The sequence below is a fragment of the Haliotis rubra genome, unplaced genomic scaffold (assembly GCF_003918875.1).
Source record: "Haliotis rubra isolate DU_JTF1 unplaced genomic scaffold, ASM391887v1 Scf86, whole genome shotgun sequence".
Taxonomy (NCBI): Eukaryota; Metazoa; Mollusca; class Gastropoda; order Lepetellida; family Haliotidae; genus Haliotis; species Haliotis rubra.
Genome location: NW_025767590.1, coordinates 2,217,322 through 2,234,358, shown reverse-complemented (window position 1 = coordinate 2,234,358; position 17,037 = coordinate 2,217,322). Strand labels below are relative to the sequence as shown.

Genomic DNA, 17,037 nt, shown 5'->3' with positions numbered 1-17,037 from the left:
CAGTTTTGTTTAACCTTAAACAAATCCTGGACCTTTCATAACCACTATGTAAACTAGTGATGGTTGAAGTTATAGGGAGCAATTGCTATGACAATGGAGGGGACGCACAGTGTATGTGCCTCAAGGGATTTAGTGGTTACGGTTCAACCGGGTCAGACTTGGTGCAATGTCTGGAGATGTCATGACCGCAGGCAGAAATATTATCTTAAACACCTCACTTGTCTCTTGCTCCAGAGGTCACTGTGTGATGCCTTGAACGTGGGACAAGCATGATTTGATGATTATTAATTTGAGTTTACCCACATTCAGTACTTGTTTCAAATTATCCTAAGAATAGTTACAGAGGGATAGAAAGGATGTTCTATATTTTCCATTATATTGCAATGTTCCTAGAATTAGTAGCATTTTTGTATGTCATTACATTACAAATTCAGGTAAAGCATAGATTCATTTTGGAAAATAGGGCAACCAAGCATGCTAACTCGCTGTATTTCCTGTTATGATACATGCATTTTTATTACATATGTTGTATTGAGTCTTGCCTAACAGCCTGTACATGGTCTATATATAGAGAATACTACACGAGGTCTCATTACATACAAATTATAAGAAACGAGTGTCCTTCCTATGGTATCTGACAGGGCAAAAGCGAGGTCAGATATCATAGGAAGGTCACGAAGTTTCGTATAATTTGTATGTAATGAGACCGAGTGTGGTATTTTATTTATTACCCACGTCTTACATGCATTAAATTGACAAAATAGCGTATTTTTGTTATGTTTTTGGTTTCAAACCGAAACAGGTTTCATAAAGAGGTTGCGGAAGAGTTTTGAACTGTAGTACAATATTTGCATGACGTCACACTGTAATGACATCACTGCCTTGGTAACCAACGTCACGATGCATGTCAGTTGTCATCGCCTCGTACAGCCTCATACAGTAAACTACTCCGTAGCACCTCGTTTCGTGGTTTCCAGTTGCTTCATTTGGCTAACATCACTGGTGGAAACATTGCGTTTATGTTTTTCGACGGATATAATGTCTCAGTTCGACTCACAATTAAACAGTGACACGGCAACATTCGCAATGTTTACATTCCAACAATATATTTAAGTTGTAGAATGAATGAATTCACGTGTTTGTTATGAATGAAAAAATAGTTACGTCAGAATGTGACCTAATTGAGAGGTCATCGGTTATCCAATCAAATCGTTAGAATCTCAGGTCAAGTCGTTACGACACAGGTCAACGCGATACGACACTCGTGTGATGTATGAGATTAATATGCAACTACCCATACGTTGACCTCATGGGTAATAAACAAGAATATGCAGTATCATCTTCAGGCATTACAAAGAAGTGTGATGGATCACCAGGCAGTGGTGTCAGATGTTTAGGGCGTAACTTCACAAGCATAAGAAGAATGTACCATAAAGTCAATGGTATTTAAGATAGCAATGAATTATGAGGTTTTGTTGTTGAACTCCTTGAACAGTAAAGAAGCTGGTACAATGACAATGGTTGAACATGGTTTGTACAATTTATGCACTATTTTTTTCCTTTTCAGTTGCTTTAACGAGGGTTTTCAAGTGAAGAATGTGTACATGTTACCATCCACACAGATCAGTATACAGTTTTACTTACTACTCTTTATACCTAAATTTAACATCAAAATAAATCTAAATGTTGTTTATGAGTATGAACATAATTTTTCTCTTAAACATTTTAAGGGATTTGAAGATGTGTTTGTTTGGCAATATAGTCCTGGTATCATTTGGCAACTGCACTTTAAGATCAAACTATTTTTTAGCCAAACTAGTCAACTAGTTGGGTTCAGCACTTCTTTGAAACTGTAAAACATTTATACCACTGCATGTCTCCCCAAGATAAAAGGTAACCAGTGAGAGATGCTGGTGGCAAAGTTTACCACTCATGTGAAACCTGTGAGTATGTTGCTTATCAGGGTTTTCTGGGATTCAAACACATCAGCAGATCATACCACAACAAAGGGACACAACTATGTAAAACAAATGGTGGTCCCTTTGATCACAGGGCCATACATTCAACCCTGAGATTTCCATGACACATGCTCAACATGCTGAGTGAAATACTACAATAAACTCACTGTTCATTTCAGGTAAGACAATACGTGTGACATCCATTGTTAACATCCATTGTTATAATCTTCTCTTGCTGACCCTGACCAACTTTTTTACTACAAGATTAAACATGCCAACAAAAACAACTCGAAACTCATGATCCTAAAGGAAATAACCACATTATATATAACTCTGACCATATTTCACATGAGACCTATCAAGTCAAAATCCACAAATATCTCTGCCTCCACTAGACAATCAGATGACTGTTTGAACAAGATCACATGTCTGACACCCAATAGCATCTCAAAGTATTTATGCAAACAGTTATATCTTTCATAACACATGCTGACACCAACCAGTCTGAAAATATATATATATGTCCACAGTTCATTATTAAAACTCTCAAAATAGAAGGTCTGACCTCATTTAAAGAGAATGAGTAATAGGTAAAATTCACTTGGAATATTCACTGCTAGGAAACCTTGGTATATGCAAGTACGTTACAATGTATTCAATGCCCGTTGCTTCATGGAGTGGGATAAGTGAATATAATCATTCAAACTGTCAGAAAATGATAATGAAAGAATTCAGACATACTCCTTTGTGAAAAACTGCATCCAAAATAAGCTACACATCTTTGAGTACACTCTTCCCCAACAAAAAACAAACTACGTTACTAAGCATTTAAGGAATTATACCCCCTGCTATGATCATGACGATCAAACATGACTGTAACAGCATATATCAGAAACTTAACATGTGCTTTCCATGTCAAAGATAAATATTGCTGTGTGTCGTTACATGAAGGTCTGCCAGACCTGTGAAAGCGCTTGGGGCATACTCTCTTCCAGCATGCAATGAGCAATGTTAGAGCAACCAAGAAGAACTATCTAACACGGACTGTCCTAACATTGGTTTTTTACAAACTAGACCAAGCCTACAATAAATTCCTGCTGGAGTACCTTGTTTACACAAGTCTCAAATTTACTCATGGAAGAAATCATTATCAAACCTACTGCTTATGAGACCTTGGAGCCTGATCTCCCATAAGTCAAGACCAGACAAACAATTGATTCTGTCATATTCAGCTCCATGTCATCAATTACATTAGTTCTTACAACTGTTTTCTCAGAGGGTCTAGAGTAAATATGATATTTACTTTACCATAATCAGTGTATGGCAAATACTGGTAAGATTTTGGAACCTCCTTACAACATATAGAAATTATCTATTTGTCTAGTTTGACTTCTCAGACTAAAAGTTATAATAACGAAAAAAGATACAGTCAAACATTATGTTTAACTTGTGGGGACCTGGAAAAAAGATCAAGTGTTTCTAGGTTTAAGACACCTTACAAAGAGAATTTTAAAAAACCAAACTACTTGTTATGAGAGATCATAATCCATGTTCTAATCAGTGTTCACGAATAGTGTCTGACCCTCTGACAAATCCGGCAGATTCGCCAAAGGTCCGATAGAAGTCTACAACCCAGCGACCCCAGTGTCTGACTGTATATTTCACAATGACTTTGACTGAAGTTGTTATATGTGACATGTGACATTTGTTTGCTGTTTATAAATCTTATGTTTGTTAATAATTTCAATGCCAATTATAAGAAATGTTAAATCTGAAATGTGTGTTTAATTTTATTCTTTGGGTCCTGTGAATTTTCAATGGGTCAGACAGACATCTGAAGCTTACAGGACCCAATGTCCTGTTACTTTGAAACACCATTCGTGAACACTGTCTAATAATAAAGCGTTCTACTCTTGCAACAAATTTCATGTGTCATCGGCAGTCATGTGAACACCTTAAGTAATATGCTGCCAATGTGCATACAGAAGTCTGCTTGCACCACTGAGGTAAGGTGCACTGGTCTTGATTGGATACTGGTGAGAAAGCATCCTGCATGCACCAACTGCATGAATTGCAGTGAAGTCAGTCAGTTGTGTGATGAAACCCTGGTGAATGTTTGGACATTAATTATATTTTGAAAAGTTTGAGTCATCAGAGTAATTTAATGCTTAATTGGGATACCCTGGACTCCCAAAATTCGAGCCTGGGAATTTGACACACCCAAGTTTGCCACAACCAGGTTCAAATATAATTGTTCAAAAGATTAATGTTTACCTGTTGATGTAAAAATTCCTTTCTTAAATTTACAAAATTATCAACAGCACAGTAAATTTAACAACCTGATGCCAATTAATTCACACCATTGGTCCTTGTGAATGTGGTGATACTGACACCAATGGGCAATATTTACATCCATCATACATCCATCTATCACTATGTAACATCTTGACTTTCAGTCGGAGCATGAGCATTTACTACTGTATGTTAGTGATTAATGCTGTTATTGTGTTGCTACTTGATGGTCTTCCTTGTCATCTGAAAGTGGCAGGATTTATAACACACTCCAACTTTAAAAGACCATCACATGTTCATATTTAACAGTACTGGTTTTCCACCAACCCTTCGGTGATCACGTGAAACGCTAAAGGACATATGGTTATTGTGAAATCAGTGTGTATATGATGGTGACATAATACTGTTGTACATATTTTGATAGCAAGCTGGTTACGGACACAAAATGGGCGTCACATGGCCTATGAACGAGTTGTGATGTCTCTAGGCAGGTCTTCTTGCATATGCAATGGATGCAAACCCTTCTGTGGTCTACTGCAGAGAGCACCTGCCTAGAATGAGGCAGATAGTAGTTTGATCCCCTGGCCACGACCCTGCCTGGCGCTAATACCAGGGACTGATCAGCCTAGAATTTGTACATTGTGTTTGTGTTAAACTGTGGCATAGTCTCTAAGAGGGTCGAGCACTATAACTACTGCAGTCCTGACCAGACACACACAAGCCACTATTATTTAAGTAGAATTTACACAATGTTACACCCCATTTCACCCCATCTTATCAGCTACGGAAACCATTGCGCAAGATGGCGTGTCCTGGGGTCACTTGATTTATAGCAGATATAGGACATGAACTATCATTAGATCTCCAGGGTATGAAGTTGACATTAGGCATATGGCAACTATGTAGAAGGAAAGTTATGTGGACTAGAGAAAATAGTAAAGAGAATTCACCTTGGGATTCCTTAAATCAATGATGTTTTTATGGTTAGCGATGATTGATTTATCACCTGGTGTCAGCGGCATGGCAAAAAAGAACACTGATAAGAAAATCGAACACACTAACATTCTAGGAGTGCAAGGACTTGTTTAGGTCCTGAGTGTCTGAACCATTTCTATGCTTACGTCAACAGGCAACTTTGAATGAGAAGACTCAAATAGTTTCTGACTGAAGAACCCTAATTTTCTTTTTTCATTAATCCTTTTTTTCATCAAACATTGTGAAACAAATATATTATCATGTACTGTAAGTCTTTTGTGTGAACATGTTGAGCAACAACCTTGATCTCTTCATGTCAACATGACACTGCTCCGATAGGGGCCTGTTTACTGGGTTGTTACTGTGTCCAGGTTCTGTTGAAACAAATACCCACTTTTTTGTTATTTATGTTCAGCCATAAACAAAGATGGCTCTTCATAAGATATTAATACTGTTATAAGCGTACCCTGACCAACTTCTTGACCAAATTGTACATACAGTCTTTAGAACAAAGACCAAAAACATTTTCATGACAGAACGTTTTTTTCATGTGTTTTAAAGGAACAATAATGTCAGCAGGGGGAATCATTTCCTAGTAGCCACTACCAAAATGTTTTAGTTTTATTGACATAGAGTATATTCACAACTACTCTCATTCTCTGAAAAGAAGGTTCACTTGTTGTTAATGATAGTAACAACCATGCCCCTTTATCAACTTTTTTAAGTGCTTGTTTCAACAAATACAATACCCATGATTAATGTCTCAATTAGTCATTCCATGTTTCTGTAGACTGACTGACTGAGTTTGGTTTTATGCCGCTTTAAGCAATATTCCAGCAACATCACAGGCGGGGGACACCAGAAATGGGCTTCACACATTGTACCCATGTGGGGATTCGAAACAGGTCTTCGGCGTGACGAGCCAACGCTTTAACCACTAGGCTACCCCACGGCCCCTGTTTCTGTAGATTTCAAGGTTATCACATTAGCTGTGACTGATTCATTTTGAATTAAATATCTGATGCTCAACACTATCAACACTCTAACAATTGTCACTACCAATAAGCTTTCTAGAAGTCACACACCGTTCCACAAATTCAGAATAGGATACAAAACAGTATGTCTCCAAGCTCTTGTGGTTAGATGAGCGTGAAGTGAGGCTGTGTTCATCCAGAGAGGTAAACATGTTGACACCATGTAAAACCTTACACGGTCCAGTGAGAGAGGTGCCTGTTGACTTCACAATCACAGCATGTGTATCCAGATGTGGACATTCAGGAAATGATACATCACATTACATACACTGTGAAACAGCCAATTACACTAGTATAACCATTCTCAAGGCAACAGAAACAGATGGGGAAAACATGCTAAACACTATTAAACTATTAAAACATCTACAAAGACTGAGCACCATTATCTGACAAACACAAGTCTAGTTACGATCCATAAAGCCTAACATTAATCCAGGAGTGAAAAATCTGTTGCTTATATACACACAAGACACAAACAATTCTTCTGTTGTAGTCCATAACAACACATGTGTATGACTTGGAAGAGTGGGTGAGTCACTGGGAGGGAACATGGGTGAGTCAGTGACTGTGATTGGGTGAGTCAGTGAGTGAGAGTGTTGGTCAGTGTATGATTGACAGAGGTTTAGTGACTGTAACAGAGTGAGTGAGTGAGTTAGTCAGTGACTATGATGGGGTAGGTCACTGAGTGAGTGAGTGAGCGTTGGTCTGTGACTGACAATGGTGTAGTGACTGTAACAGAGTGAGTGAGTTAGTCAATGACTATGATGGGGTAGGTGGTCACTGAGTGAGTAAGTGTTGGTCAGCGTGTGACTGACAATGGTGTAGTGACTGTAACAGAGTGATCGTGACAATGGTGGAGTAATACTGTAACAGAGGGAAAGTGTCTGAGTCAATGACTATGATGGGGTAGGTCACTGAGTGAGTGAGTGAGTGTTGGTCAGTGTGTGACTGACAATGGTGTAGTGACTGTAACAGAGTGATCGAGTGTTGGTCAGTGTGTGACTGACAATAGTGTAGTGACTGTAACAGAGTGAGTGAGTGTTGGTCAGTGTGTGACTGACAATAGTGTAGTGACTGTAACAGAGGGAACGTGTCTGAGTCAATGACTATGATTGGGTAGGTGGTCACTGAGTGAGTAGCTGTGAGGGTGGGTGAGTGAAGGAGTCACTTGTGACAGTGGGTGAGTAAATCAGTAACAGTGGGTGAGACTGTGACTCACAGTGAGTGAGTGAGTGATAGTGAGTGATTGACTGTGTGAGTGAGCAGTGTGTGATTGACTGAGAGTTCACTGACAAAACATTAACAAGCAAAATCAGTGTGAATGAGAACAGAACACAATAACACACAAGATGCTTCATGACAACCAAGATCTTTGGCTTTCCTATACTGTCACCCATCACTCTGAACTACATCCTGCTACCTTGTGTACATCTGGACACGTACTTGTTCAGGTCCCTGCCTGGCTCTCAGCATTAATGGGTACAACAAGGACTGGTCGGCTCGGAGTCAGTATAACGTGTCTGAGTGGGGTATTCATGCTTCACTGCGGCATGGTATCTCAGTGGGCTAGCACTATAAAACCAGCTTAAGTCTGGGCTAGTACAAGCAGCCGCATTATATACACATACAACACGCATGCAAGCTCGTTTCGCCATATGAGCATATAAATATTCTCAAGTTTCTAAAATGAAGTACGACGTAAAACACAATTTCACCTCACCTCACCTCACATCTGGACACAACTCCATTCTGCTCTTACAAGCAGGATACTGAGGACTAAGTCTACCCTCTAATCACAGAGATGCAAACAACATCAAATTTCTTGGCATAAAAAGGTTGTGATTAAATAGCACTTTATCCGTACTACTGATATATACCTCAAGTTTTCACATTCAATGGCATGTTTAGAGAAATACCTGACTGACAGAAGCAATATGATGATCATTCATCTCGGAAAGTGAAAGTATGTCAGGGTCACTATGGCAACTGATCAATCAAGAACTTAGAACCAGGTAATCAAGAAACCATGTATGTACTTACACACAAAATTATGCTCTGGTATATCGTTTTAGAATCAGAATCACATATCTACAATTTCAAAACTTATCCTATGGAATTCTGGCAGCCTACACTCATGTCTTTCTCATATCTAGACTTGCCCATTTTCCACTCTTGCAACCTACACTCGTCCCTTTTGAGTTTGGCTTTACGCCGCTTAAAGCAATATTCCAGTAATATCACGGCAGGGAGACAACAGAAAAGGGCTTCACACAATGTACCCTTGTGCGGAATCGAACCCAGATTGACAAGCGAATGCTTTAACCACTAGGCTACCCCACCGCCCCATATGTTATGTCAACTGACATAAAAACAAAAATGTTCCGACTGGGGGCATAATAAACAAGAGCACAGCAATTAACATTTAATAGACAATTGCTGGTTTGTTTCCTTTTCACCTTACTCAGCAATATTACAGCTGTATGACATCAATCTCTTTGGCAATCGGCCTATTACAAAAGCAGAGAGATCTTAGTTTTAAAAAAAGCATGCAAAAAACACTGCTAATTAACAGAATAGAGAAGAAACAAGCCATGGTAATGATCAGATTAGCTGACATCAAAGTGAGTTGGATGTGCCCAAAGTCCAGCCTCTTATACTTCTTTGTGAATGTGATAACCACTCCGTGAAGGAAATACCGTTGTAACATACACCTGTGTGTATGACTAAAGACAACATATAGTCATATTGGGCCCACAACAAAAGAAGAACATGTTTAGTGGCACAATAAGCCCTTTCATCCAAATAATACAATACATTTGTGCCTGTGTACTGATACTATTGTCTACTTTCTCTTTCAACATAAACCATGCACTTGAGTATATTGAGAATCCTGGGCATAACTGAACTGAATTTCCCTTGATACCAGTACAGGTGGTTGGTGCAGCAAATTTATTCTAGAATGTCACTAAGACATGTATTCTGCTGTGTCAACAGAATTTGGAATAACAAAGCATAATCCTGTTGTTAGTGCAATGTTTCTTCATACAAAATATTTGCATTTTTGCCAAAATCTATTCATACAATATGAAACACCAGTCAAAATGAGATGTTAACTATTACAAGGAATGAATACTACTAAGTATCTTCCCCAGAATAATCAGACATTTTCAGCTACTGAAACTTTTAGTAAACACTAGTGCCCCATTTATAAGCATATCCAGGTAGGGGTGACTATTGAGGGAAACAACTATTGCGATAGCGTTTTTTCTCCTTGAATTGTCTCATTTGAAGTCATTTCCCAAATGCATGTATAGTTTATATGAAATAAAAACAAGCTGAAGTAGTTTCAGTCTCTTTCAGTAACTGACTAGAAACTTGAAACTCAGATAAAGTTTTAAGAGGTAACAGGGGCAGTTAACTCTGAGTCAGAGTGAACAAATCTGGTACTTTCTGTATTTTGCGCTGCACATTTATCAACGGAAGTCAATTACTAAACTATCAATAGTCATCAATACTATCAATGCATCGGTAGTTTTTCGTTTCTACCATCGATTAATTGCTATCAGAGACTCAACAATTGTAATGCATCGACAGTTCGATGCATCGTTACAGCCCTATATCCAGGTGATACCAGTATTCCACAAACAAATCTCAATCTCAGTAAGAAAAGATTTGATAATTTCTTTATTATCCAAAGGGAAATTTGTTGCACTAAGTAAGTCCCATACTATAGTACTGACATACGACTGTCATAATGCTGAGAAAACCTAACAAGGCCCCAAACCCTGGTAGCATATACTGTAAGCCATCTTAGCGTCGTATATGTGTTAAGTGAGTGAGTGAGTGAGTGAGTTTGGTTTTACGCCGCTTTTTTAGCAATATTCCAGCAATATCACGGCGGGGGACACCAGAAATGAGCTTCACACAATGTACCCATGTGGGGATTCGAACCCAGGTCTTCGGCGTGACGAGCGAACGCTTTAACCACTAGGCTACCCCACCGCCCCATATGTGTTAAGTAGCTGGGAGTTACAAACATCGTACTGCTAAGATGTCATCGTGTACCTAGCTGAAGTAAGTGCGGGATCAGGGATGACAATGACTACATCACACCTCCAGACGCCGCACACAAACAACATTCCCTGCACCCACTCAGGAGTGTCTCGGTTCTGTATGAGTACACATCACATGACGCTGACAACAACAACACAACATACCTTCAGTCAAACTCTTCATTGTATGTATTAATACATATATGATAAAAGTTGAAACTGTTTTTCTGTACTTCTAGACAAATATAAATTACTGATTTCAGGTTTCTGGAGTGATAGAGTGATAAAAAGTCAATGTAAGTTGATACATTGGATATTAAAGACAAGATAGACACAAAATACTATTTGCTTCTCATGAATCGTGTTTAAAAATTGCAATACGAATATGTGCATTGCAAAATATAATATTGCAATACAGTTTATATGCCAATACACAGTTCTATGAATGATATCTGAAAATCAACACTGATGATGTCTTTTTTCAATAGAATTGCCTACATTTTGATGTAATCCTAAATGTTACACAGTCATCTTGGTAATATAACCATCAGCTAAATAAGACACAAGTGACTGGAAACAAATAAATCAGTGCTATTTAGACACATTAATCCAAGAGTCTCACACTCAAACTGACACACCTACTTTGCCATGGATTGCTGAAAGTCACTCTTCAGTCAGTCTCAATAATCTGACACAGAGATCAGCTTACTCCGATCATCTAAATGCTTGTAAGTAGCCTCTTGATTTTATGAGAAACTAGTCAAATAGTGGCTGCAAATTGCTGTAGCGGGAAGACAGGGAATCAGAGCAAGGAAATACAACTTTCACATCAGTTTGTACCATTTGTCGCCATTGTCTTATCTGGAGCATGCCACAGCAACACTTCAAGTAGTGGGGGAGTAGTGGCTCTCTTTGGTTTAATGTGGAATATCACATGCATATTTGCCATGTGATTATCAATGAATGATTGCTGAGTGTGGCATAAAACTAAACTCACTCAATCAATCAATGAACGAAGGAAAGAAGAAACAACCTAACAATAAGAATATCTCACTTGTTTATTAATTTTATTACATACATACCTGTTATTATCTGTCTTGGAGTTGTACAACTTTTTATTACCAGTGGTAAAAATACTTAATTTTGATGCATTAAAAACTTAGTGGGGTCCTTTGATCCATGTGCTTTGCTTGTAGAGAATGTGAATCTGTCTCAACTGGTGTTATGGTATTATGTAACACTTGAAAATTTTTAAAACCTAATCAATAACCAAAGACATTAGCATTGTTTGTTCTATGCCATACTCAGCAATATTCCAGATATTTGATGTTGCTTTGGACAAAACAATCCATGCCGTTAGGATGCAATAACATGCAATCAACCAAGTGAGCTGACCACCCGATGTATTTCGCCATGTCTTATATCAACCTACATTCTTACCAGGTATATCCACAGGGCTGACATACAAGTAAATACATAAGACCAAGAATAAGAACGATTGGGTGGAGCAGCCTACATATTGAAAGTGTCCTCAATGCACAAAAAATGAAAGGCTGGGAAACTATTCCTCCCACACAGGGCAAAGGACAGCCCAGCCACGCCTTTCTCTGACCTAAACTACTCTCCATACATACCAAGCTAGCTTATTCCCATAATAATGGCTGGTATGCCAGGCCATTTGGGTTGATTACATTGTCAAATGCTATAAAGCACACCAGTATAAGAGCTGGGTGTTGGACAGGGTAGACAATATAAAGGCAACACTTGAACTGTTCCTGAGATTACTGCTACACCTATGTTTATAGTACCCAAACAGGTGCTATTGAAAGGAGCTTAGCATTCTTGATCATGGAAAATATGAAAGGAAGTCTCTAACACTGTTCTTCCCATAAACATGACTGTTTAAGCTGGTGACCTGCTTTAAGCTCACTTGTATGGTTGTAATCAAAGAACGACACTATTTCAATGAATCACATACCTCAAAAAGTACTTGTCATGTATACAATGTCATGTATATCGCTTTTTCTTCACAATATGATAATGAAACCTCTATTTATCTATGCAGCTTTAGTAACAGATTCCTTTTGAGTTCATGTTTAATTTGTTAATAAAATATACAAATGTCCCAACTTTAATTCATTACATTTTTATCATTTATCATTATTGAGGACAGAACTTAATACACATACCAAAAGGGTATGAACAACATATGATTATTCTATCACACCACCTGCCACATATTGCAAGTATGAAATCCTCAGATCCAACAGACAATTGTAACAGAATAAATACAACAGGGTAGGATGGTTCACAATGACATCATTGCATTGTACTACACTAAGTTTAAATACAGCTATCATATCATAGGTCAACATTTAAAAATATATGTTTCAAAGTTAGGAGGGTTGGCTGTCTGTATTGTGGTAGGGTACACAGTTAGAAGGTGCAGTCTTGGATGGGTGCAACATTACAGTGCATTGCAGAATTACTGCAGCTTGTGTCCATCTTTCTGATACACGCCATGAGTCTGTCATAATGTAACAGGGTGCACAGGTGGCCCAGTAGTCCAGAGCTCTGCAATTTGCTACACACAGTCCCTTTGGCATGGCAGAGTGAGTGAGTTTGGTTTTACGCAGCTTTTAGCAATATTCCAGCAATATCGCGGCGGGGGACACCAGAAATGGGGTTTTCAAATTGTACCCAAGTGTGGAATCGAACCCGGATCTTCGGAATGACAAGCCAAAGCTTTAACCACTAGGCTATGCCATCTATGACTGAAGGTTTGAATCCTGGGTCAACCTGATTAAGTCTCTAGGTTTGTCAGCACCATCCCAGTACTCATGGGTTTTACAAACACAGTAAAAGTATACCACATTAAGATGACTAGCCGTGACATAACTGGGACACTTCAAGGCAATATTAATCCAACGTCACTCAGATCACATTGTATCATGACATTCAGCTCTTGTGTATATGGATGCAGTCTGTGACTTTCGCCACTAGTCCAAAGTCCAATTCAAACATTTTTCATCTAATCTAATAGTTTGGGGCATGGGCTGTCTATTGTTTTCATGACAATAGTTGTGAATGGCACTTTTGCAAAACTTGAAATATTTCCATCTAAAAACACTCTGACAAGGAACCAGGAACTCTTCCTATACTTTACAATATTCAACACCTACATTTTATCTACAACCCTTTCATTGTTGCTGTTGAAAACTGTTGATGTTGAACTGTTTGTTTACTGAGGACCATCTACATCATGATAACAGGATATACAGGTTTACACAAACTATATTTAAAATTAAGGCCATAATAAATTATTAATTACATTTTCATTTATAACAAAATTTGATCAACGATTTCAGTTCAGATATTAAACATACAGTAAACAATGTGTTTGAAGCATGTATTTATGATAACTGTCATGTGATACAATTCACAAGGAAGTATGAAGAATACTTGGTGGGATTGTGTTGAATTTCATCAGGGGAAGAAAGTGGGCAATACTTGTAGTCACTTTGCGAGTCTGCAGGTTTGTTTGTTTAATGCTGCACTTAGCAATATTCCAGCAATGGTGGTCTGTAAATATCAAGTCTGGACAAGATAATCCAGTAACTTACATCATGAGCATCAATCTACACTGGGACACAATATGCATCAACCAGGTCTGCAAGCCACATCATTCCTTAGCTGACAACCAGCATGGGTCAGTGCAGAGATGTTAGTCTGTACGCAACTTGTGGACAATACAAAGATGTGGGGGTGGATATCTGGAAGTGCCTTACAGTACAGCTGAACAAAATTCATCTAATATCTAGTGAGGCAAGAAGAAATGAAAATCAAATAATTTATCTGTCAGAATATCTCAGAATCATGCTATTTGTCCACTTTCACTCAGTTAGATGCCAACATAGGTAAGATATCAAAAGTAAGATATGTCTCAATCCCAAAGGATACCTCTGTTAAAAACTAAGGGCAAATCTTTAAGCAAGCAGGAAGCTGGGATCAATATTTTATGGTTCATACCATTAAAATCATTTGTTGTAGTAGTATATCTAGGCATACAATATACAATGTTTTTAAATGAAAATATAGTCAAGAAATATAGGGCTTGCAGATGGGTGGGGATTGGGCAGATAACCGACTTACAATAAATAGGCCAAGAATGCATAGTGCTCTGCACAATGATGCAAAACCTTAACCGACACTCATCCCTCTCTCATGAATTCAATATTCCAACCTCAGTGTGATGCATATAGATAATGCAAACACAATGTGAGAAAACATCAAAGACCCTCTTCTATTTGATATATATGTTACCACACAAGATTATCAGGGTTACATTCAGTAGAAATAAACAAGATGATGCACATATTCTGGTATATCAGATTACCCGATAACAAATACAAAACCTGTATCTGCATGTTTGCAACATAATATCAATACAGATTACAGACTAAAGGCAACCAGTATATCTCAAGAACAGCACCCTACGGGGCATATCACTCTGATAGTAGCATTATAAATAGCTTGAGATTACCGGTAACAGTGTTAGAAACAAAAGTGTTGGTGTCCATCAGGGTTTTTGAAATAGTTTTTAATGTATAAAGTGCACATAATATGAGGATTCAAATGTATAACACCATTCACATTAGAATGTTGCAAGGAACCCCTTAACTTCCACTGAACACTGTCAAAATACCAGATATACGTTATCACACAATTATTTGCATTTTGAAATTAACCATGAAAGTCAAGTATCCTTGTCATAACCCTGATGTCAAAGTTAAAGATTTAGGGGTCCCTAGAATCAAATATTGTAGGTGAAGACAGCATGTACAGCTGGAATGTCTAGATGTTGAGACAGACTACAGACATCATAAATCTGGGGGAAACAAACACTATACATGTATATGCAGGCTCGTCATGCATTGCTGCGTATCTTTTGTGAGTTGTTGTAATATATATATATAGTTGTGAATTCTATTTTATATCTTAAACTTCCACAACAAGATAAGACTACAAAAAAATGTCTGTTCGTATGTTCAGTTAAATTAAGAAGACCTAAGGTCCTTAAAGTCTTTGTCTATGGTAACTGAATCTTGGGACTGTAACTTCTTTAACAACTAACTATAGGATTATGAACAGGTGCCCTTGGCTGCTAATTTCAAACACTATCTGTTTCTGGCCTGTAGTTAGCCTGGAGAGAACATATAATATCAGCTAGTCACATGACTCTTAAAATACATGTCAACAAACACTATAAGCTACAGAGTTTTGTACATGAACATGAAACTATCATATCTAAACCCTTGACATACTATTATTACTTCAACACTGCTATCATTTCACTATCATATACACATGTACTTATGAAAATAAAAAATGTCATAACTGACATTTATCAATGCAGTCTGAGTGTTAGGCACACAGCTTTGAAAATGCACTGCTTAGAATTCAGGACTGAATAACCTGATTTCACCACCACTCAGTTTGAAATAGTGTTGTTCCTAAATGACAGCCTATCACGTGTGACAGTTTCAGGAAGACAGGGATATTAATTCAACACTACTGAGGCATCACTTCCAAGACATGTATATGTATCCTATGACATATATATCATTAGTCCGGTATACATGTTATTGGACTTGAGTACTTACGTTCAGCTTGTACTTATGTTTCTTAAGCCAGGTCCCCATTGCTGATGACTTAGAAGTTGTGTGGCACTTGTAAGTCGTACTCGCTGTGATCCGTCAGAATTGTTGCAATTACAGGAGACAAGACATCAGGTCTGTCATTGAATAATTCATCATCGCCCAAAGACGCATTCCAAGCTGGATGAATTGTGTCACACCTATAAACCCTATCAGCTCTGACCTGATGAATAGTCAAGAGCTCTGATATACTATAGGTCCTTTAAATATAGCTGAATGACAGCTCAACACACGTACCCCTTGACAGGAGGTTTGGGGGCTGGTGGAATATCCGATTCACCAATATAGTCACTGTTTGCCTAGCTGAAAGAACTGGGACAACTGTGGTTGTGTCACGATTGCTTTAGAGATACATTCACTGGTTGTATCGTGCGATACATTCATGTGTTGTATGGTGTCGTACATTCACTGGTTGTACGATACGTGTGCTACTTTCCACACAGTTTCTTCTGCTGGTTGTGATGATGACTAACTTGTCTTCACCTGTAACATGGGCATGGCATTCTATACAAACACGACGACTCTCTACAACTGTTTGACATATACGCTATCTGTCTTAATTATATCAATAGCATGAGTACATCATTCATAAGACTGATAAACTATTATCAAGTGTTGATTCAAACATGTTCTGTCTTCCCAGCTAAATGAGTGAGTGAGTTTAATTTTACGCCGCTTTTAGCAATATTCCAGCAATATCACGGCGGGGGACACCAGAAATGGGCTTCACTCATTGTACCCATGTGGGGATTCCCCAGCTAAATGAGTTGTCAACAATTAATTGTCACTTATCAACACACTGACAGACAGATTTGTCCATGAAATATAGAACTGTTGTTCAAACATATTCTGTCCCTAAATAAAACATGAACAGCTCATGAGTCCAGTTTTATATGTAAACATTATTAATGAATCAAAATAATACACATAAGAATGTTGATTCAAACATATTATATCATTCAAAAACTAGAACATGAAGACATATTAAATCTAGGAAATCTTGTGAGAA

The 17,037-nt window shown here is 38.0% G+C and overlaps 1 protein-coding gene across 3 annotated transcripts in view; it reads right to left on the bottom strand.

Moving 5' to 3' along the window:
* LOC124262886 (ubiquitin carboxyl-terminal hydrolase 38-like) overlaps window positions 1–17,037 on the bottom strand; it is a 66,887-nt gene that overhangs the window by 15,904 nt on the left and 33,946 nt on the right. For 2 of the 3 annotated variants that reach the window (XM_046697470.1, XM_046697471.1), the window contains exon 2: window positions 15,975–16,511. The exons of the other annotated variant lie outside the window; for it this stretch is intronic. In XM_046697470.1, the coding sequence (XP_046553426.1) occupies window positions 15,975–16,013 (39 nt within the window). In that variant the 5' untranslated portion in view covers window positions 16,014–16,511. The remainder of the gene's footprint in view (window positions 1–15,974; window positions 16,512–17,037) is intronic. 3 annotated transcript variants of the gene reach the window in all.